Genomic DNA, 24,310 nt, shown 5'->3' with positions numbered 1-24,310 from the left:
GAAAAAGTCCATGAACAAACCTAAAGTCTGTCTCTTTGACCTTCAGTCATTTAATATGTGTGGGGTAGCTGAAGTCTGGGGCAGCCCAGGTGGTAAAGTGGACACAGTGCCAGGCCTGGAATCAGGAAGACTTGAGTTCAAAGCCAGCCTCACTTACTAGCTGTGTGACCCTGGGCAAGTCACTTCACCCTGTTTGCCTCAGTTTTCTCATCTGTCAAATGAGCTGGAGAAGGAAATGGCAAACCCCCCCAGTATCTCTGCCAAGAAAACCCCAAATAGGGTCACGATGAGTTGGACACAACTGAACGAGAAGCTGAAATCTTAGGGAGGGGTCATGGTATAATGGACAGAATGCTACACTTGCAGTTAGGAAGGTGAGGGGTTCACATACCGCCTCAGAGTCTAACCAGTCCTTTAGTCGGGCCTCGGTTTCTCCTCTTCTCACACATGTGTCTCTAAGATGAGGAAGCCAGCCTCAGTGATCCCCATGGTTCCTCCTACTTCAAAGTTTTTGATTTGGGCCCACACCTCGATGTTATAATTGACACAAATCCTTCTATTCCCACCATTTCTCCTATTCTCTACTTTGTTTCAATCGTGATAAAAATGTTCTTTGTTCTCCCTTTGTCTGATTCTCCCCCGTCCGTAAGCCCACAGAACCACTGCAGGTTGGAAGAGATCTCAGAGGCCTCCGGGCCATAGGCCCGCAGAACCAGTGGGTTGGAAGAGATATTAAATGCCTTCCAGTACACGCTCCCACCTAGTGCAGGAAGCATCCCTGAGGTGCTCCCTTCTGCAGGAAGTCTTCCACTTCCCATTGCACCTTCCTTTCTCTGATCCATCCTGCCTCTATCTTATTTGTATATGGTTTGCAAGCTGCCTCCCTCATTAGATTATGAGTCCCTTGAGAGGAAGGACTTTTTTGGCCTTTCTGTGTATCCCCATCACTTAGCATCATGCCTGGCATACAGTAGGCATTTAATAAATGTCAGATGACCAACCGGATGGCCAGTTATCATTGTGTGCTCTTGGCCTGGTCACAGCTTCCCTGGAGTTCAGTTTCCTCCTCAGTTAAATGAGAGAGAAGGACTCAGTGACCTCTAAGGAACAAAGGGTCTAGAGCTAGAAGGGGTCCTCAAAAGTCTAGTCCCACCCTCCCATTTTATAGATGAAAAACTGAAGACCAAGGCATTCAAGTCAACTCATTCAAGTAACAGAGTCCAGATGGAACTCATGGAACTCGGGAATCGTGACTCCGAGTTTAGCCCTGTTTTGCTGCCTCTTAGTTTTAATTCCTGTGATGGCACAATCTCGGTTCATCTGAGGCCTCCCCATGAAAGAACACAACACCTAAGACTAAAGGAAGAGTTACACCCACAAGGACGTCTTAAGGCTAATATCAAAAATGACAGCCTGGCAAGTTCGTGTAAAGACAGAACCGGTCATAGAGATGGCTTCAGTCCTCCAGCAGGACCCTTGGGATCTCCTGCCCCCCGACCCACAGGCTCCCTCTGCTTTCCATGATGGCCTCGCTCCCCACGAGCCCTTGCCAGCCCTAATGGCAACCCTGTGCCCACGCCGAAAAAAACAAACCTGGAAATGTTTACATTTGAGATCTTATGAGCAGCAAAGAGGGAGCTGGTGTCAAAGCAAAGTCTACAAATGTAAACACTGGGTATTTATGAAAAAGTACAATTACGAAACACACCGAGCCCAGGCAAGACTGTCGCTGGCAGCTTGTTTAGAAGGAAGCTGCCCTGGAAATCATCCCAGCCTGCTAGGGATGGCATAGTGGAGACATCCACTGGGAGAGAGCGGCCCTCTCCTTTCTTGGGAAGCCCGTCTCCTCCCCTATTTAATTGGAGTGGGTGTCGCTAAGCAATCGGGGCTCCATCCACTCCAGCAGGGCCCACTGGGTCCGAGTGTCCCGTGGTGGGGAGGAGGGAAAACAATCCAGTGCAAAGGGAGTGTTATTCATATACAAAGCCCTCCCTGCCAAACCGCCAAAGCATCTAACCCAGATTAGGCTATAAAGCGTGTAAAATGTAATCTCCATGAGGGCAGGCTTTGACAGTTCTTTTTCTTTGTAGCCTCTGGTCCTAGGAAGCGCTCAACAAGTATCTGTTGAATGTCGGAGGCCAGATCTTTAAAACTCTCCCAGCAGCAGCACCAAACACAGTGCTTTGAGAACAAAAAACTCCTAATGAATGTCCCTGGGTGATGACAAGGCAGCTAGACAGTACGGATAGAATGTTAAACTTGGAGTCAGGAAGACCTGAATTCTATTCCAACCTCAGTCACTAGCTGTGTGTCCCCCTGCAAGTTACTCAAGCACATCTGCCTCAGTCTGCAAAGCTGGAAAATGGGGAGAATTAACAGCATTTACTTTACAGGTTTGAGGATCAAATGAGATGTTTGTAAAGCGTTTTGCAAATCTTAAAGTATGATATAAATGGTAAATTTGTATAGTAAAATATAATATATGGTACTATATAAATGGTAAATTTGTATAGTAATATAATATAGAGTAGCATATAAATGGGAAATTGTGTAGTAATATAATATATATGGTACCATATAAATTTACATAGTAATATATAATAATATATAATATAGTAATATAGAATAGTAAATACCATATAAATGGTAAATCTGTATAGTAATATATAATATATATAGTACCATATAAGTGGTAAATTTGTATAGTAATATATAATATAATATAGTAATAGATAATATATAGTACCATATAAATGGTAAATTTGTATAATAATATATAACATATATGGTACCATATAAATTTGTGTATATAATATATATAATATAATTTGTATATAAATATAAATTTGTATAGTAATATATAGTACATATAGAACCATATAAATGGTAAATTTGTAGTAATATATAATATATGGTGCCATATAAATGGTAAATATATGTAGTAATATATAATGTATATAGTACCATATAAATGGTAAACTTGTAGACTGTTGTAGAAACTATTAAAAACAAGCCATGACTCAGTTTCCCTAGCTCAAACCATGCCTCAAAAGGAATATTCCACTTACACAGCCTCTTTTCTGAAGAAAAGCAGACTTAAGAGATTGAGAAAAAGTATTCATTTGGATAAAAACCCAATGATAATCTAGGAAACCACTTGGCCAGAAATCTCAGCAGAACGGCCAAAAGCGAGGCCACAAAGTCCATACGTCAAAGCCATGCCTTTTACCATGGAAAGCACCCACCTTCAGCTGGCTGACTTAGACTGAACATGATTCCCTCCACAACAGGCATTCTGAACCTTTTTAGTCTGATGGACCTCTGATAGTTTGGCAAAACCTATATCTCAAATAATGTTTTTAAGTGAATAAAATGCATAGAATTACAAAGGAAACAAATTCCATTGAAATGCAGTTTTCAGAATATTTTTTTAAAGACATGCTCACGGACATCAGGTTAAGAGCCCAGCGCTCCATGAGACCCAACAAAGTCATGCATCCAGCTTTTGATAATCTCCAGAAAAGGGGAGCCCAGGCTCTCCTGCACAGTCCCTTCCACTTATGGGCAGCCTTGATTGTTGGGAAGGTTTTCTTCACCCAAGCACATGCCCATCTCTCTGCAGCCTCTACCCACTGGTCCAAGCCTAATCCCTCTTCCATATGACTGCCCTTCAAATACCTGAAAACACCTAACACATCTCCCCAAATCTTCCCTCTAGGTTTTAAACATCCTCAGATCTTTCATGAGGCATCTATGTGGTGCCACAGTGCACAGAGGGAATCAGGAAGACTCATCTTCCTGAGTTCAAATCTAACCTCAGATACTTACTAGCTGTGTGACCCTGGGCAAGTCACTTAATCCGGTTAACTCCCTCAGAGAATGATCTAGAGAAGGAAATGGCAAACCACTCCAGTACCTTTGCCAAGAAAACCTCAAGTGGGACCACAAAGAGTCAGACACGACTGAATAACACCAGTTCTTTCAACAGATCCTCAAGGAACAGGGTACCCCGTCTCCTAACCATCCTGATATCCTGACACAAGGGTGATGCTTAATAAATGTTTATTCACTGAATGACTCTCCTCCGGGTACACTCCAGCTGGTCAACAGAATCAGAAAGAGGGGGGATAGCTTTAAAAGCCAGTGAGCTGATAAAGGTGACAGGAGGTGGGAAATCTGATATTGAAGGTACTGAAGATGCAGTCTTCAAATACGGAGATCAGCATGAAGATTCCTATGAACTGGGAGTCAGTGAAGGTATAGGGTCATGAAGAAATAGGTTAATACAAGTTGGGTTGAGTTATTCGTCCTTCATTCTCAAAGAGGACCCATGACACCATGAGGGTGATGTCTTGACTGGAGAGTGAATTGGATTTAAGGGAAGCAGGGCTGCGCAAAGTCACCAGCCTCACTCTCTCCTCCAGAGTCATCTGGAGCCAAGACAAGCGCCAAGACAAATGTCAAGATGACCAGTAACGGCCCAGGATGCAGTGGGTGACCTCGACCTTCTTAAACCAGAGTCTCTCCCAAGTCCCAGTTTGTCCAAGGCAACGCCCATTCAGTGTGCGCAAATGCATAAATAAAGGAACAGAAATAAGCATCTGAGGCCCAGTGAGGGACGGTCAATAAGTTCAGTTCAACAAACAAACTTAGGAAGCATCTACAATGTCCCATGCACTGTCCTAGGCACTGGGATACAAAGATTAAAAAACGTAAAACATAAATAGTCCCTGTGCTCAAGGAACTTTTGTTCTATTGGGATGAAATGCTGATGGGGTTCCCTGAAATTACCTCGTACAAACTTTAAGCCATCAAAACCGGAACCTGCACGGACACTTTTGGGACACCCTGTATTTATTGTAGATGTATTTCATCTATTCTCCTGCGTCTGTGCTGTTTCCCCCCATAGACTGTAAGCTACTCGAGGGCAGGGACTTACTCATTTTTGTCTCCAGCACAGTGCTCAGAACACAGCAAGGGTGTAAAAAAGGATTACTCTTTGCATGACTGGGCTCTTCTTCAGCTCAGGGGAGGAAAATTTAACCGAGGTGAGGCCCTTAGGCACAAAAATGGGCAATCAAACAGGGGCTGCCCAGGCTACTCTTCCATGAAGGTGCCAGCTTCCAAGTAAGGAAAATTATTAAATGAGAACTTTTCTCTAGCCCCCAATAAATCAGCACTAATTAGGTGCCTACTGGATACAAAAATAAAAGTCAAACAATCCTTGCCCCCAAGGAGCCAATTTTCTATCAGGGAGCCAACACATAAAAGAGATGGAAGGTGAGGGGCATGATGACATCCAAGTCTACCCTCCCCCTTCTCTCTTCCATTCCTAGGGCAAAGAGCCAGATACTGGTATTCCCACTGCTCTCCCAATGTCAAAACCCATGTATGGATTGTTAACATAGATAGATACAAGATAGGAGGAAATGGAGGGAGAGAGAGAAAGAGTGAAATCAAGAGAGAAGGTGAGAGAGAGAGAGAGAGACAGAGAGACAGAGAGACACAGAGAGACAGAGAGAGAGAGAGAAAGAGAGAGAGAGAGAGAGAGAGAGAGAGAGAGAGAGAGAGAGAGAGAGAGAGAATGAATTGGCTGACTCCATGAACAACCTCTCAGAGTAAACAGCTAATCAGGTCAAACGAAGCCTATACCACTTCAAAGGAAGGTCAAAAGGGAAAATCTGATTCCAGTAAACAAAATCACAGCCACTCTAGCGACTAATGAAAGTGTTTTGCAGCAAACAAATCTCCGGTGGTGTTACCATTGTCTCTAGACACAGAAACATCACAAAACCAAGCTCTCCAGGCCAGTGGGGGATGACGGATGATGGGTGCATTTGACTTTCTAAGCCAAAGGGCAACCGGGAGTTGATTTCTATAATGATAAAAAAGCTAATATTTGCTCCCCACCCCCAGCCCCTTTGTTTCAGTACGCTCATCCTCTATGAAAAAAATCTGATTTTTCCCAGTTGTTTACACTCTTCCGCTCTCTGCTGTCGCCAGAGAGTCTTTCCCCAGCTTCCTGTTCATTTTCAGGGGAGCTGTTTCCAAAGGCAATGATTACAAACAGGAGGTAAGGCCCACGGATACAATATACTGTATGCAGCTATAGGTCGATGACGTCCTGATGACAGCCCAGAAGTGACGCCAACATCACTCACAGCCTTGGTACCAAGGACTATTTGTAGGCCGCCTGCCACAAAGCACATCTCTTATTTAAACTATCTGCTGACCTATAAAGCTTCTGCCTCACCAGCTGGCACGAGTTATTATTTTGAGGCACACTTCTGAGCATCTATTCACCTGGGAGAATAAAGACTGGTGTGTGATGCAATAAAAAGGGCTCTGGATTTCAAATCTGGGGACCGGAGTCTGAATCTCAACTTGGCCATCTACTAACACGGTGACCTTGGGCAAGTTAGGACACCTGGGTGGAAGTCAAGTGTCTTATCTGCAAAATAAAAAGGTTCGACCAGATGGCCTCTGAGGCCCAATCCAGCTCTAAATGCACGATTCCATGATCACAGGTGGGGCAGCTAGGTGTCCAAGGGGATAGAGGCCAGCCCTGCGGTCAGGAGGAGCTGACTTCAAATCCAGCTCCAGACACTTAGTAGCCGTGTGACCCCGGGCAAGTCACTTAACCCTATTTGCCTCAGTTTCCTCATCTGTCAAAAGAACTGACAAAGGAAATGGCAAACCACTCTGGTATCTTTGCTGAGAAAACCCCAAATGGGGTCACGAAAAGCCAGACACGAGTGAAACAACTCAAAAGATGACAGGTATGGACTAAAAACATTTTTTAACTAAAGAGTAGAATTAAGTTCTTTGATGGCATGGACTAGGTCGCTTTTTAAAATCTTCAATGTTTGGCACATAATAGTCACTTAATAAATGCTGATTAATTGACTGACTGGCCAATCTACAAATAATCCTCCAAATAAATGAATTCTATTTCCTGTATGGATTAATAACGGCATATCCATAAAAAGAAGTCATTCACAGAGAACAGCCAGAAGTTAGGCCAGGTTACCAGGGAGGGGGGAAAGGAGGTAGTACGGGTAATGGTAAAGACGGCTGATGCAAATTTTATGGATTCAATAGAATTTTGGCAGGCTTGATGAATTTTGAAAACTATTTGCAGGGCTGCAATGGTATTATATTTCCATGTTCACATACACAGGAAGTAAAAGATATTTAATACTTTTTTTCACTGTTGTACTAGGATTCTCTCCATCTATGCCCCACCTTCCATCTGTAAATAAGCCCTTTTCTTTTTTTTTTTCCATTCCCTGTCCTGTTCCTGGCCTTCTGGAACCTTTGCCCACACAATCAATCAATCAATCCATCTCTCTGTCTCTCTCTCTCATCTCATCTCTCTCTCTCTCTCTCTCTCTCCTCTCTCTCTGTCTCCCTCTTCTCTGTCTCTCTTTCTCTCTCTTTCCCTCCCTCCCCCACTCTCTCTCCCCCTATATATGTATTTATATATATATATGTATATATGTATTTATATATATGTGTGTGTATATATATATATATGTATTTGTAAAACACATGATTTTGTGTCTCTACTGGACGGCTGAGTCACAGGACTGATGGGATCTCCCAATGTCACTTGGTATATTGCCTCAATTACCAAAGTGATGGACCACAACCATTCACTTCTCATAGGTCCTTGGAGAAGGAAATTTCCCAATTCCCTTTGGTGGCTCAGCACCATAAATGGGAACCATTTCTAGTGCCTACCTCAGTTTTTAATATATATTCCAACATACTAGAAAAAGCATCACTGCTGACATCGTTTTCAGCAGTACCTTTAGGAAATCTCATCGATTTCCCCCTCTGACCAGTCCTTTCAAACCCTTTCCCCATAGAAGACATCTATTTTTCCTAATTTTGCACACACTCACATACACTCACATACACACACACACACACACACACACACAGGTGACTACATATCTCATGTCTGTCCCCTGCTTTACACTCCCAGTTCAAGCCCTCACCATCTTTTACCTAGTCCAGGGGTGGGGAACCTGCAGCCTCGGGGTCACATGTGGCCTTCTAGGTCCTTGGGTGCAGTCTTCTGACTGAGTCCAAGTTTTAGAGAACAAATCATTTCATGAAGGGGATTTGTTCTGTGAAGTTTGGATTCAGTCAAAGGGCCGCGCTTGAGGACCTAGGGGGCCACATGTAGCCTCGAGGCTGCAGGTTCCCCACCCCTGACCTAGTCTAATACAACAGCCTCCTGATGAGACCCCTGTCTCCAGTCTCCCCAGTTTTCTTCTCCAATCAATCCTTTACATAAGGGCCAAAATAATCTTTTTAGTACATAGGAGAAGCAATGTGGCACGGCAGGTCGCATCCTCTTTACTGCTACTACCTTCCCTCTGTAGAGTCTTAATAAATGTTTATTGAATGAATGAATGAATGAATGATGTCTCCCATTAGACTGTAAGCTCCTTGAGAGCAGGGACTGTCTTTGTATCCCCAGTGCTTAGCATAGTGCTTACTGGCTGAGACGCTGGACCTGGGATAGAAAGATCTGGGTTCAAATTCTTCCTCAGACACTTTCTAGTTACGTGACAACTAAGTAATAACTTTAGTTGAGCCGATCTGCCTTGGTTTCCTCATCTGATGGAAATAGTCATTGTATCACCTTCCTCCCGATGCTGATGTGAGGATCACCTAAGACAATGTGGGTAAAGAACTCTGAAAACTTAAAGGCCTATATAAAGGTCATTTATTATCATTATCGGGTCACTCCTCTGCTCACAAACTTCCCATAGCTCCCTATGGCCTCTAGGTTAAAATACAAATTCCTAAATGTGGCTTTTAAAGTCCTCCACTGACTCCAACTACTTTTTTCAGATTTATCTCACATCATTGGTCCCCCTCACATCCTGTACATTCCAGCTGCACTAAATGACTTCCTTTTCTGCTACCAGACATCTGCACTAAACATTTTTCACCCCGCCCCATTAAAGGACTCCCATCTCCCCCGCTAACTCTAGGAATCCTAACCTGTCTCGGGTACCACCTTCTCTATGTAGACTTCCCTGATTCCAATACCTAAAATCGCTCTTTTCCTCTTCAAACAATCCTACTGCCTTCTGGATGACTTTTCATGGTCCCCTACTTTGTATTTCTTAACATGTATACATCGCACATCTATACCTACACACACACACACACACACACACACACACACACACACACACACACAAATATAATTGGGCAGCTAAGTGGAACAGGGTATTAATAATGTTGGGTTTGGAGTAAGGAAGACCTGAATTCAAATCCTGACTCAGATACTTACTAGCGGTGTGACCCTGGGCAAGCCATTAACCTCTCTGCCTCGGTCTCCTTATCTGTAAATTGGGACTGATACCAGCACCTACTGCCCAGGGTAGGGGCAAGGATCAACAGAGATAATCTATGGAAATTAGCAACATAGAAATCCTAGCTATTATCATTACCTGACAGCTGGTGGCGCAGCAGACAGAGCACTGGGCTTGGAGTCAGGAAGACTCCTCTTCCTGAGCTCAAATCTGGCCTCAGACACCAGCTGTGTGACCCTGGGCAAGTCACTTCACCCCGTTTGCCTCAGTTTCCCCATCTGTGAAATGAGCTGGAGAAGGAAATGGCAAGCCGCTCCAACGTCTTTGCTAAGAAAACCCCAACGGAGTCATGAAGCGTCGGACACGACTAAATAGAAACATTATTCTTACAAACCCCTTGATGACGGGGACTTTTTGTCTTTCCATTTCTAGAACCCAGACCAAAGAAGGGCTGGTGTTCAATTAAACTAGAGCGGTTCACAGCAACAGATTTCACTTAGTTCACTCAGATAAACACCAGAGTGGGAAAACCCGCCAGTCCTCCTTTCTTGAAATGTTTTCCTTTCGCTACAGCAATTTAACACCAAGATCGCCAGCCTTGGCCCTGTGAGCTGGGACAATTGTTTCTTGATCCCTCTGAATGAAACATCCAGAAAGAAGCGATTGCTGGGTGTCTTCCCAGCCCTCACTAAGCTGCATTTCCTTACCTCTCTGCCCCCTACACATTCCCTCCTCCCCCTCCAAGTGGAGAAGGAAAGATGTGGTCCTGGGACAAAAGATGGGAGCTTACGTATTTGTTGCTGCAGCTGTGGAAGGCCCCCAAAAGAATCAGGAGTAGTAATTTACAACATACTGGGGTGGGCTAAATGACCCTACTTTGAAAACAGCCAATGCTGCATGCTCTTTTAGAGATCAAAATCTGTTTCCTCTTTGCTTTGCCCTCCGCAGCCTCCCATTTCTGCCCAAAGGGGAGGAGGAGGAGAAGAAGGAAGGAAGAAGAGGAGGAGGAAGGCATAGAAGAAAGGTCAAGAAAAAACAGTTTTCAGCAAATCACTAGAGTGAACAGGGCAGCTACGTGGCATAGTGGATAGAAGGCTGGGCCCGGAGTCAGGAAGACCAGAGTTCAAATCCAGCCTCAGCCACTTACTAGCTGTGTGCCCCTGGGAAAGTCACTTAACCCTGTCTGCCTCAATTTTCTCATCTGTGAGATTAGCTGGAAAAGGAAATGACAAACCACTCCAGCGTCTTTGCCAAGAAAACCCCAAATGGATTCATAGAGAATTGGACACAGCTGAACAACCACAAAATGTGAGCGTGGATTGTGTGGTTGCTCTTTCCCTGGAAGAAGCGATAACATTTCAGACACATTTGATGAGCCATTTAAGTAAAAGAGGAGCATGGGGCCTATAGCACGTAGTAGGTGCTTACTAAATGTTCACTGGCAGACTGATGGATCGATGAAGAAACAGACTGGCTCAAACATTTCCTTCAAAACTCAGTTCAAATCCCACCTGGCTTTCCTGATCCCCAACCCTCCCTTCTAAAGCTAATAGTAAACATCTATATAGCCCTTACTCTGTGCCAGGGACTGTGCTAAGCGCTTCACAACTGTTATTTCATTTGATCCTCAAAACAACCCTGGGTGGTAGGTGCTATTAATAACCCCATTTTATCCCCGCAAACAGAGGTTGTGTCTTGCCCAAGGCCACACAGCTAGTAAGTTTCTGAGGCAGGATCTGAACTCCAATCTTCCTACTTCCAAACCCAATACTCAATCTACTGTGCCATCCACCTGCCCAGTGACATCTCCTTCATTTGAAGGTAAGTTCCTTGAGGGCGAAGACTGTTTCACTTTGGTCTTTCTATCTCCAGCACTTACTATACAGTGCCTAGTACACAGCAAGCACTTAATAAATGCTTCTTGGTAGACTGATGGATAAGGAAACCCATTCTGTGAAATATATTGACTAATTCACCCTAATCTATATCATGTCAGGACCATTAAAAAAAAGAGGCTATTTCCACCCCTAGATGACAACTTTCTACTGCTCCTAGCTTAGAATCATATTCATAGGGATTCTTAAAACGGGGTCTACAGACCAGGTATGCAGATAGATTTAGAGTCCACAAACTTAGATGGGGGAGAAGGGGGGGGATCACATCTTTACTTTCACTAGCCTCTAACTGAAATTTAGCATTTCCTTCAAGTATAAATTTAAAAAACAAAACATAATTCTGAGAAGGAGTTTATACACTTTGCCATCACAGACAAAAAGTTAGGAACCCCCGATTTATAGGGAGATGGTGTGGCACGGAGGACAGAATGTCTTGCTTGGCTTCAGGAAGAACTAGATTTGAATCCCACCTCTCACGCTAGCTATGTAACTTCCCAAAAGTCACCGGACCCCTTTCAGTCTCATCTGTAAATTAGTGACAACGCATCCTGGGGCATCTCCAGTCACCCTGGTGAATATCTGGTCACTGGACCCAGATGGCTCTGGAGGAGAAAGTGAGGCTGGTGACCTTGCACAGCCCTCCCTCACTCAAACCGAAGTCAACTGCAAGTCACGTCATCATCTCCCTGATGTCAGGGTCCTCTTTGAGAACGAAGGACAAACACTACAACATGGTGACGATAATTCCTGTAGGACCTGCCTCGCCGGGTCGAAAATGATGATCAATTAGTCAGTCATCAAACATTTATTAAACCACGTGCTAGTGTCCCAGGCACAGTGCTAGTATCCCCCTGTACTTGTAACCCCTAGCTAGGCCCAGGGGGAACACAAGAAGAAGGAAATAACTCTCAAGGCACTTACTTTCTAACAGAGGAGACAAGTGTATACATATAAACACAGACAGAATAAAATGACCAAATGAGATAATGTAGGAAACACACTTTACAACTTTTAAAAGCCAATGTTTAAGAACCATTATTTATCATTTTTATTTTTATTATAACTGATGGTTGAGCCTCTGAAAGATGAACTTCAACAGAAAAATCTTTCAGAGACTGGGACAGATTCCAAGTGATCACCAAAGAGGAAGATTCCGAAGTCCAATGAACCTCTACGGAATCCGCTTCTTGAAATGCTTCTCTATTTCTCTAGCCCCCTCATCCCCCTATCAGAACACAACTCCCCCTAAAGAACTTCTCCTTCATATCTAAGTAACCCTGCTTCACCACAGCACTAGAAGGAAGCCCTCTAGTTTAAAAAAAAAATGGTCCGTTGGCTTTGGGTTTGCTAATTAAAGGCACAGTGGCTTTGGCAGTGAACACCTCCACCCTACCTCTCTCTCAGGCTGGCCAGGTCCTTCGTCAGGATTCCGAAGATTCAGGATATGTACCTCCTGAGGCAGACTGGTTGTGCCCCGGCTTGCACAGCCAGACAGGACGGTGAAACTCTCCAACAGGGCTTGGACAGGGTGTGAGGAGTTGACAGGGGACAGCACACATTCTGTCCGAGGCACGGGCCCTGCAACAAGGGGAAAAAAAAAAACCTTACATATGCCACTCAGAAACATCCAAACTCAGAAACCTGCATCCTCCTGGGATTAAGATTCTGCTTCTGGAGTCCTCGAGACACTGCCAACTCAGCTTAGACTAAGGATGACAATGAAGGTTTATTATTCCCAACATTAAAAGAAAATGGCTAAACTATTATTCTAAGAAACTAATATGTTTCATTTCTTTTGAGTGTTTTTTTTTAATCTCCTTTTGGCTCACAATACTCTGTAAAATTCCTCTGGGCAGGGACACTCCTCATTTGACATTTGCATAGGTCTCCTTCCAAACATCAAAAGAATCCCCACCTCCCTCCGGAAAGGATATTAAAAAAAAAAACCAACAACCTAGAAACAAGTATTATTTATTCACTGATTTAGATAATACATTCAAATTCATTGATTCGTTTGGCAAACACTGATTAAGTGCCTAATTAAATATACAGGTGGTGTTCCATTGGTTCCCACAAAATATATAAAAAGGCACAGAGGAGGTCTCCAGCCTGTCAGGATAATCTCTATCGGATAGCCGCAGAACAAAGATGAGGATCACACAAGGATGGGAAGGGGCCAATGGGTAGTGATCTATACCAATGGAAGGAAGTACCCAAAACCACACTGAAGACATCACAAATTTACTACAGAACTGAAGTTTTGAAGAGTCCATTTCCCTCATGCAGTAGGTACTGTAGGCTTCATGAGACTAATCACACAGGGACCTTCCCTCATTGGCGACTCCCTCCCCCAACTGCTATTTTGGAAAGGACCCTAGCCCTCCCTACTGCCTGGGCTCTCTCTCCTAATTCCTCCTTCCTACCGACAACCTTATCCCCCTACAGATGCCCCTCCTTCTCCTCCGCTTCCCCCTTCCCCTTACCCACAACATTATTAGATGTGTCGTCTTCCCACATTAGACCGTGAACTCCTTGAGAACAGAAGCCATCTTATTTGACTATACTTCTCCCTTGAGAGATTAGCACGGTGCCTGGCACATCGTAAGCACTTATCAAATGCTTATTGACAGACTGGCCTGGGGCCCACAGTGATGAGGGTTTTGTTATTCACTCGTTTCATCATCTCTGACTCTCTGTGATGCCGTTTGGCATCTCCTAGGCAAGAATAGTGGAGTGGTTTGTTATTTCCTTCTCCAGCTCATTTTACAGATGGGAACCTGAGGCAAATAGCGTTCAGTGACTTACCCAGGGTCACACAATTAGTAAGTGTCTGAGACTGGATTTGAATTCTGGTCTTCATGGGTCCAGGCCAGGCAATCTATCCACTTCACCATATAGCTGCCCTTCTTTGGGTGGAGGTGGGGGGGGGGTGGCCATAGCAACTCTGAAAACCTATCCACAAATTCTGGAGGGTGATCACCTGCCTTAGTCAAGGGAGTATCTGCCCTGACAAAATCCCATTATTTTCGCAGTGCCAAAGGTGCGGGAAGAGATAGGGCAGAAAGAACACCAAATCTGAAGTCATACTGCCTAGAATCGAATCCTGGCTTTGCCACTTAGAAAAATCCACCATTTGGTGGATGTGGGACATTTCATACGTGCTTCTTTCTCATTCCAAGCACCAACCTCTTTTTTCGCTATGTTTGCCTGATTATATGTACTAGAAAGACCTCAGTATCTATGTGTGTGTATGTTTTGTTTGTTTAATTGGGAGGGCAGGGTCTTCAGGGCTGTGGTTTCATCAGTGACTGGGGTTCCCTGTATGGAAACTCCTTCCAATGAAGAGTAGCAATTCATTTCTACTTTGTAGTTGATCTATGTGACCTTGGGCAAGGTCCAAAGCAAAGGGCCCCTTCATCTCTCTGGATCTCTGTTTCCTCCCCTGTAAAATGATGGTCTTAAACTTGATGGCCTCCAAAATCCCGTCCAGCTCTAGATACACATATGAACCTGAGGTCACATTCAGCCCATGATTGAATTTATCAGTTTCATCAGACTCCCTGGTGATGCTGACCTCACTTCTAACACAAATGCAACTCAGGTGCCCAGACAGCACCGACCCGTTGTCTCAACACCATAAGCAGACACAGTGTTTTGCCAAGTCTATTTCAGAACTGACCGGAATTATCTAAACCGATAGCGGCTATCTGGTTTACACCGTGAGGCGTATGTCTTTTTCCAATGCTCAGCGGCACCCCGTGTCACGCTGCTGGCTCTTTTTTGAGAGACAGCATGAGGTGGCAGAGAAACAGGGAATGGAAGCAAGAACCCAGCGTGGTGGCAGAGTGAGCCTCCCTGGAGTGGGTCACTAGAACAAGGCAAACATTAGCATAAGCAAACATTTCCCCCACAGCTCCCCAATCCGCTCTCCTTTGCCAGGGCCCATGGGAGGTCTGGTATGTCTGATCCTGGAGGGCTACAGAGAAAAGCTTCCCCCATGTAGCTCTGGTGCCTCCATGGGCTTGATGGGATGTCTATGCTGAGCTCTGTATTTTCATCTTGATGTCACAAATTTGCCATTATCCTGTCCATGCTAAATAAACAAATCAAAGCACAGCCAGAAATATTTTACAGCTCGGACAGGCGCTTATTGGAACAAAAATCTAGACAGAGATTTACAATTTACATTGACTTAACTAGCGCCTCATTCCCCTCCTCTTCTCCCCTGGCAAATTCTTTATTTTCGATATATCCTGTAACATTAGTAATAATTCATGTAAAAGAAGAGATGGGGTAACCAAAGTAACTTGGTGTAATAGATTCACCAATTAGATGATAGATAGACCTTTGGACTCAGAGTGAGGAAGACCAAAGACTGAATTCCCACCTCAGATAATTGCTAGTTGCGTGAGTTGACCAAGTCGTTTAACCTCAGTTTAATTATCTGTGGAAAAAAAAAAAGATCCAGGGCTCTGTGACCTCTTGGGTCCCTTCTAGTTCTAAATCTATGGTCCCTCATTTTTGTCTTGGTCTCTGCAGGGATTTCTACGTGTGAAAACTCCTTCCACCAATGTGGGCTGGTGATTTACCCATCACTTACAGTTTTAGAGAATTTTATGGAATACTGAGGGTTAAGCTTCTTGCCTACGATCACATACAGCATTGTGTGCCGTAGGCAGGGTTGGAATCAAGGTCTCCCCGGGACACGGCCAATCTCTCTACAACATCATGTTGCCCCTCAACCAGCTCCTTCAGAGTCGGGTAGTAAGATTTTGCCAAAATTGTGAGAGGACTAGAGATTTTTTTTAAATGCAAAGATCCCAGGGGGAAAAAATTATACAGGCAGACACTTAACTTGAATTCAGGGGTCTCTCCATGGCCTTGCTTTTTAAGAGCCCTGTCCCTAGGCTTGGTATGAAAGTAATGAGAGGGAAGTCAGGGAGAAAGGAGGTAATTTTATATAAATATGTATATACATATACATATATAGATATACATAGGTATGTGTATGTGTGTGTATTTTATATATATATATTTGTGTATATCTTATATATATATACACATACATAAATATTTATATTAACAATCTCAACAAAATCAATCACCAAGCATTGATTAATCGCCTACTATGTGCCAGGCCTGGGCTAAACACAAAAGGTACAAAGATAAAAGTGAAACAAATACCCTCGAGTAGTACACATTTTCCTGGAGGAGATCGTGTGTACACAGTAAATTATATACTAAATATCTATTTAAAAATTAAAAAGTAGTTTGAGGGGGTGCAGCACTAGCAGCTTAAGGAGATCAGGAAAGGTCTCATATAAAGAGGGTACTTGAGTTGTCTTAAAGGAAAGCAGTTCTAAGATGTGGAGGTGAGGAAGGAAGGAAGGAAGGAAGGAATTCCCGGCACAGGACACAGCCTGGGCAAAAGCACTGGAGATGGGAGATGGAAAAATCATGGATGACGAATATTAAGAAGTCTGGTTCAGTTGGATCATACACAATTCAAATGAATGAGCAACAAAATGTGGAATAAGATCACTGAGAAATAAAAGCATGAACTCCAAGCTATTTACATGCTGATCAAAGGACCTCTGGAGTCTTTTCAAGCTCAGAGATTCTGCTGGGGGAGGGGGAGGGGAGAACAAGTCCTGGGGGGCTGGATCCGTTATTGCATTGGCGTCGATGGGTGGAAACCCCCTGGTGTCACACATCAAACAGACTTCAACGGATGTGAAAGTTCTAGAAGAGAGGTTCTTAACCTTTTTTGGGGGGGGTGTTAGTCTGATGAAGCTTATGGACCCCTACTCAAATAAGGTTACCAAGGAAACCAACTGCATTGAAATACAGTTTATTTTATATTTATATATGTGTATATGCATGGATGCATATATTGTGTATGTATATTCTATGTGCACATATACACACATATGCATGTGTGTGTATGTACATATGTATGTATGTGTATATGTTTTTTAAACAAGTTCACCGTTAAGGGTACGCAAGTTGCCCAGAGTCGCCTAGCCAGTGGCTTAGAGGTAGGGCGTGAACCCAGGTCATCTGTCTCCTCCGTCCACACTGGCCACTCTGACCTGCACCAGCTTTTCCAAAAGAGTCACCGTGACACCTCTCCTTTTCTCGCTGTTGCCTTCAGATCTCGACTCTGCCCACGTAACCCAGAGGGGTATTGCTGCCGCCGTCCTCCTCACCACGGCTGTCGTCCAGTGGTGGTGGGTCTTTCTCTGGCTCTCTGCCCCTCTGCTCATTCTTTATCAGTACGAGATGACCTGCATACTTGCAGGTTCCCATTCCTCCCTCAAAGCTCCACCCTGTCTCTCCTCACCACCATCATCACTTGTACCGTGTCTTCAGTCCCACTTCGGAGAAGAGAAATGATCCCGAAATGAGGGAGGTGGCACTTCTGGTAGCTGAGCAACCAGTTCCATGGGGCTCCCCCCACCCCCGAAAGCTATCGAAGGCAGGAAACACACTTGTTTTTCTCCACTCTTCCTGAATAAAACACATTACCCTACACCTCTCCAGGTGGTATTTAGAATATTGCATTTTCCCACACACCCCCCCAAACACCCAAAAACACATGCACACACACACACACACACACACACACACACACACACACACACACATCCTGCTCTCAACCTCATCCTGTCTATTTTTTCTTTCCCTTAGAGCAGTCCTCAGCTTCAGAACACCCTCCACTTCTCCTGTGACCACATCCTGGTCCTGGCACGCTTCAAACCCCCACCTGCCCCTGGCCTCACCTCGCAAGGATGGCACTACGATTTGACCAAGAAGGTCTAGAGCAGGAGTGCAAAATCTTTTTCTTTTCCTTTTTTTTTGTCATGGAACCCTTTGCAGTCTTGGTGAAGTCAATGGGCCCTTTTCTCAGAATCATGTTATTAAGCATATGCATTAAAATTCTTAAGATTAAGGAAACCAATTCTATTCAAGTTGTAATTTTTCCCATTAAAGTTCTCAGGCCCCCTGAAATCTATCCTCTGACCTCCTGCACCAAGCCCTGGTCTAGAGGCAGGACAAGTTCTTTATTAACACCAATCTTGCTGCAGAACCCCTCTGACAGCGTGGCAGAGTCTCCTCGTTTTTACTGGCAAGGGTTTTTGGCTGTAGCAAGGCCAGTCACTAACTGGACCTCAGGAACTAAGAAAATCGGGTCCCAGGTTTGCTGATGGGAACATCCTGTGACCCGGGGTGGCACAAAAGCTTCCTGACCAATCACTGTTCAACTTGGTTGCCCACACGTGGAAGTTTAGAGGGCTGTCCCAGGCTCTGGCTTCTGGAGCACAGCCTCCTCCTTCCCTCACGCCCTTCCTCATCACAGGCGGCAGGCCCTGACGGATATCTTCTGAGTAACTGAATCCCAGGATTTCAGAGTTGGAAGGAACCTCCTCCTTCAACCCCCACCCAACACAATCCCCTCTACGACCAGCGCCACCTTGCTGGAGGACCTTCAGTGAGAAGGAGCCCAGTGACTTCCAGAGCAGCCCTAAGTTTTTGGAGAGCTCTCATTATTAGGAAGTTTTTCTTGACATCAAGCCAAAATCGGCCTGTTTTAAGCTTCCACCCATTGCTCCTGGTTCTGTTCTCTGAGGCCAAACAGGATGCTTCTAATCTCTCCTCTATGTGACAACCCTCTAGACAATTATCATCACTGTCAATAAGCATTTATTAAGCACCTACTATGTGCCAGACACTGTGCAAAGTGCTGGGGATATGAAGAAAGGCAAAAGAAAGTCCCTGTTCTCTCAAGAAGCTGTCTATTGGGGAGATAACATGCTTGTACAACTATGTACAGATAAAATCAATTAATCAACAAACATTTATTGAGCACCTACTATATGCCAGGTACTTACAAAGTGCTGGGGATATGAAGAAAGGCAAAAAGAAAGTCCCTCTTCTCTCAAGAAGCTCACTGCCTATTGGGAAGATAACATGCATGTACAACTATGTACAAATAAAATCAATTAATCAACAAACATTTATTGAGCACCTACTGTGTACCAGGTACTTTTTACAAAGTGCTGGGGATACACAGAAAGGCAAAAGACAGTCCCAGTCTCTTCTCCAGGCTAAGGCCCCAGTTCCTCCAACCTACCTTCATTTAGCATGGACTCAATGGCCTGCACCATCTTGGATGGCCTCTTCTGAACAGTCTCCAGCTTATCGATGTCCTGTCTAAAATGTGACCCAAAGTACACAAAACTCCAAATGTGGTCTGACCAGGACAGACTACAAAACTGCCTCCACCTTATGCTTGGCTTCGTCACTCATGACCCAAGTGACATTGGGAATAATGATAGCCAGCATTTATACAGTGCTTTAAACTTCCCAAAGCATTTTCTGTATGTTATCTCATTTTAACCTCACCAAAGCTGGGAGGTGGGTGCCGTGGTCATCTCCACTTTTACAGATGAGGAAGCTGAGGGACAGAGAGATTAAGCGAGTTGCCAGGGAGTCAGACAACTTATCTGCACCCAGATCTTTCTGACTCCAGGTGCCAGGGCTCTGTGCACTATGGTGCCAACCTAGCTGCCTCTAGTCACCTCATCTCAATGAGCCTGCTTCTTCCTCCGGAAAATGGGCCCCTGGGTCCCTCACAGCTTACACTGCTGATCTCTCTAAGCCTATGACCTTATGAACAGAGGGCCTTTTTTTGTCTTTTTCATTTTCTTCTGGAGGTTTTACTTCTTGCTCCAAATCTTCATGTTCCTAACATTCTGACTCATAAAAGCCAATTAGAGGCAGGCTGTGCTGTTGGATGAGAAACTCACCCAAGGGACCATGTTTTCGCCTTTCTTTATATTTCTCAATGCTGTCCCCAACTAAAATCCCATCTTTTGCTATCAGCCTTTCCCAGACCCTCTTAATGCTAGTGCCTCCTCCCTTTTAATTATTTTCTATTCATACTGTATGTAGCTCGTTTGTACATACTTATTTGCATGTTGTCAACCCCATTAGACTGTAAGCTTCTTGTGGGCAAGGACTGTCTTTTACCTCTTCTTGTACCCCCACAACTTAGCACAGTATCTAGCACATAGAAGGTATTTAATAAATGGGTTTTTTAATTGATAGCACAGTACTTAGCAAACAGTAAGCGCTTAATAGATACTTATTGACTTGCTGACTCCAAATCCTGCTCTCCCACGTCTTTCTGAAGCCAGAAAGTGGCACCTCTTTTCACTATGTCTTGATGATTCTCTCTCCCCTGGTCTACCTTCCCAACAAATGCAGGGAGGAAATACAAAAACAGGCCTCTCTCCCTTTTGTTCCGGCCGTTTAGATCCAAAGCAGGCTTCCAACCTCAGCCAGGAGCGCCGCCCATTTCTTAGGACTGATTACAGACCAGCCCTGAGCCTGGATAGAATCCAGAAGGAGTATTTTTTTGGGGGGGGGGGGCTGGAATGGATACCACTGCTGCCCACACTTTAAACCTAATCCTTCCTACAAGAAGAGATTAATATCCCACCTTTTATAACAGAATAAAATCATCTGGAGGAGGACCACTGTCCAATGAGAGGCAAAGAATTAAGTCATTTTCAGATTCGATAAATATGATCCTTAAGCATTCTGAATGCAGATGCATGCCAAGCTAATACAAACATCTGGTACCTATTCTGCCTAATTTTCAGCCCTCTGATTTCCCATATTACCCAAGGTACTAATGAGGAACGTGTGTTCAGCTGTAATAAATGTAATCACGAGGCAAGGGAGGAGGGAAGGCAATCATATAGCTTGGGACCAACCCATAACAGGGGAGGATTTTATTTGAACAACAACATTGGCTAATGTAGTTTCTCTTATGGTCCCAAAGGGAATTCTGCAATGCCCTCAACTGCAAATGGGGGATTCGGCCTCCTCAGCCTCTTTTTTTTTGCTTTTGAGCTGAAAATCCCTCTGGTCCCCATGGGATGCTGGAATCTACACCAAGAGGGACCTGGCAGTTTCTCATCCGACAACATAGTCTAACACTAATTGACTTTTATGAGTTGGGATTTTAGGGACATGGGGATTTGATGCAAAAATAAAAACTCTAGAAGAAAATGAAATAGACAAAAAACACACCTGGAAAGGGTTGGGCTGAGAAGTCCCTGGGGGTATACGTATTCCATGTGCTCATGTTTGGAAGGTCTCAGATTACACCTCAGCAGTTCTACAGCCCATCTGGGATGGAGCTTGGGAATGTCCCAGTTTTAAAACCATAAAAGGATCTCCTCTACCCCCTCCCCCACTGATATTTCTCAAACATATAAAGCACAGGCAGAATTGGTGCTAGATAGCCATGGCAGGGAAATGAAAGGTGGAATATTCCTGAATCTTGCGGCATCCATTTCCAGGAAAGAAGTAGTGGGATGTCTCAATGATGCAGCTTCTTAGAAGTACGCTCATCACCTGCTTCTCTCCCCCGCCCTCCTAAGCTCCCACTGTCTGAACCCAAAACCGTTCTCTTGACTCACCACCACCCCCCCTTCCAAGAAGTCAAGTGCAGATATCTATTACCATTATGTGGAAACCAATGTGTGACTGTGTTTATAAACTTTTTCTGTTGTGTTTTTAAATGCTCAGAATGAAAAGAGCTGAGCCACTTTCAGAAACCAGCTTCTAAAACCACTAGAAATTGCTAAACTGACGTGTAATCTCTAGAAAATCTGTTTTAAAAAAAATACATTGACAACCTATGTGTTTGCATACATGCGCCAAGTACACACACACACACACACACACACATACACACACACACGCAGCAGCAGCAGCAGCTAAGGAAGGAGAAAAAAAACCCAAGGAGTTTCAAAATCAGGGAATAGTGACCTTAGAAGGCAGGTTGCCAAAAGAAGGCTCATCCTGATTGGAAGGAGATTATCCAGGCCTCTTGTGGAAGGGCCAAGGTGCCTGCCCTAACTCTAAAGGGAAAGGAAGAAAAGAACAAGCAACAGGAAAAAAAAAAAAGAACTTTAATTAGTGAGAACTAGCAAGCCCCCTTGCAAAGGCCCCCAAAGCTGAGGAAGAGAGTGGGGTTGGAGACAGAAAAGTCATAAAAAGGATGTTTTCCAGGGACTTTATTTTCCTACCCCCCCCAAAAAAAGTTTGGGTTCAAGACTTTTTAATAATTAAATGAAAGGCAGGAAGAAAGGAGAGAATCAGAAACTCAACATTTTTAAAAGTGAACGTTAAAATAAAGTATAGTTATTAAACAAAATAATAATAATAAAATGAAAATATTTAAAGATTCCATAGAAAGCACTTACCGATGTTCACTGATTGATTACTCCCCCAAAATAATTTATGAAGTGATGCAAGAGGAAGGATTTAATGAAAAACCCTATTATGAGGCCATTATGACTAACATATGCTAAGGATGATTTGTGCAGGATAATTCACAAATCCCAACATCAGAGAAGTTTCTATCAGTGAGCAGCGGCATTTGAAAAAGATAAGGAAGGAGAATTCAAGGCCTTCTTTGTTTATGTTAAAATGTATTTAAATTCAGAATATTAAAACAGATTTAACTACATTAGCTTATTTTCACATGCATGAAATAAGAAGCACAGACATGTAATCTCTAGAGTCTCTTTCAATCCTATAATAGTAAAAGCATTTGTTTTTGGAGTCAGGGGTGGTTGTTGTTGTTGTTAAGTATTTCTGACTCTTCATCACCCCCATTTGGGGTTTTCTTGGCAAAAATACAGATGAAGAAACTGAGGCAAACAGGGTCACATCTAGTGACTGTCTGGGGCTAGATTTGATGAGTCTTCCTGACTTTAGGCCCAATGCTCTATCTACTGCCCCACCCAACTGCCCCATGTTCAATCATTTTTCAGTTGCATCCAACTTTTCGTGACCCCATTTAAGGTTTTCTCAGCAAAGATACTAGAGTGGTTTGTCATTTCCTTCTCCAGATCATTTTACCGATGAGGAAACTGAGGCAAACAGGGTTAAGTGACTTGCCCAAGGTCACATAATTAGTACCTATTCTAGAGTCTCTTCCAACCCTATAATAGGAAAAGCATTTGGTTTTTAGAGTTGGAGGACCTGGGTTTGTATCCCAGCTCTGTTCAGTAACCACTTGTACACTCTTGGGTAAGTCACCTAACCTTTAAGATGTCCTTCTCTGTAAAAGAAGGGTGCTCTCTAAGGAAACTTCCATGCCTTTAATTCTTCATTTCTCTTCATTTCTAAAACCAAGGTATTAAAGGCCAGGCCTAACTTGTGCACGATGCATTTGTCCACATCCCACGGGAGCCCTGATTTGACACTCTTTCCTCTCTGAGCCCTGACACTGATATTCCAGCTGTGTCTGAGTCACTCCCTGCCCCCAACCACGGATATGCCGTTCTATGAGAATCAGCCTTTACCACTGATACTCTCTGCTATCATTTGCACCCATCAATGACGTGGGAACCACTGGAGTACTTGTCTAATCCCTTCCAACAACTAACTTATATGTGAATTACTGAAATACAACGTCTTCAAAACTGGTGACTGCCTGGAAGTAGAGATATAGATAACAGACAGACAGAAAGATGAGACAGACAGACAGATAGATAGATAGATAGATAGATAGATAGATAGATGGATAGATGGATAGATGGATGGATAGAACCAGCATTTCTTAAGCACTTGTCAGGCATGGACCTAAAAACTGAGGATACAAAAAAAGACAGAAATAGCCCCTGCCTTCATGGAACTCACATTCTAATGGGGGAAGATAACATATATAGGGAGTGGGAGAGAACAGGAAAAGGTGGCTTGTGAGGAGTCCAGAGGGAATCCTAGAGTGAGTGAGGGGAAGCTTGACTGGGGTAGTCCCCAAGGAAGAAGTCACTAGGAAGATGGGGGTGGGGCTGTAGGGCAGAGGTTTCTCCAAGTTATCAGGTGAGAAGGACAAGAGGTCCTGGATGAGAGTTCGGAGTGTGTCATCATAGACTTTAGGTGTAATGGGGTGAAGAGGAAAGAAGGTCAGAAGACCTGTGTAGGAATCTTAGCTCCTCTACTTATAACCTGTTTGACCTTGGACAAATCACGTAGACCTCGTAACCTCAG

General features: G+C 43.9%; 1 protein-coding gene across 3 annotated transcripts in view; it reads right to left on the bottom strand.

Annotated features, from left to right (window-relative positions):
• TGFBR3 (transforming growth factor beta receptor 3) overlaps nt 1-24,310 on the bottom strand; it is a 232,004-nt gene that overhangs the window by 134,199 nt on the left and 73,495 nt on the right. For all 3 annotated transcript variants that reach the window (XM_036755202.1, XM_036755203.1, XM_036755204.1), the window contains exon 3: nt 12,627-12,811. In XM_036755202.1, coding sequence (XP_036611097.1) covers nt 12,627-12,811 — 185 coding nt within the window. The remainder of the gene's footprint in view (nt 1-12,626; nt 12,812-24,310) is intronic.

Source organism: Trichosurus vulpecula, chromosome 4 (genome assembly GCF_011100635.1).
Source record: "Trichosurus vulpecula isolate mTriVul1 chromosome 4, mTriVul1.pri, whole genome shotgun sequence".
In the NCBI taxonomy this organism is placed as follows: Eukaryota; Metazoa; Chordata; class Mammalia; order Diprotodontia; family Phalangeridae; genus Trichosurus; species Trichosurus vulpecula.
This window is presented reverse-complemented; position numbering and strand designations above follow the sequence as displayed.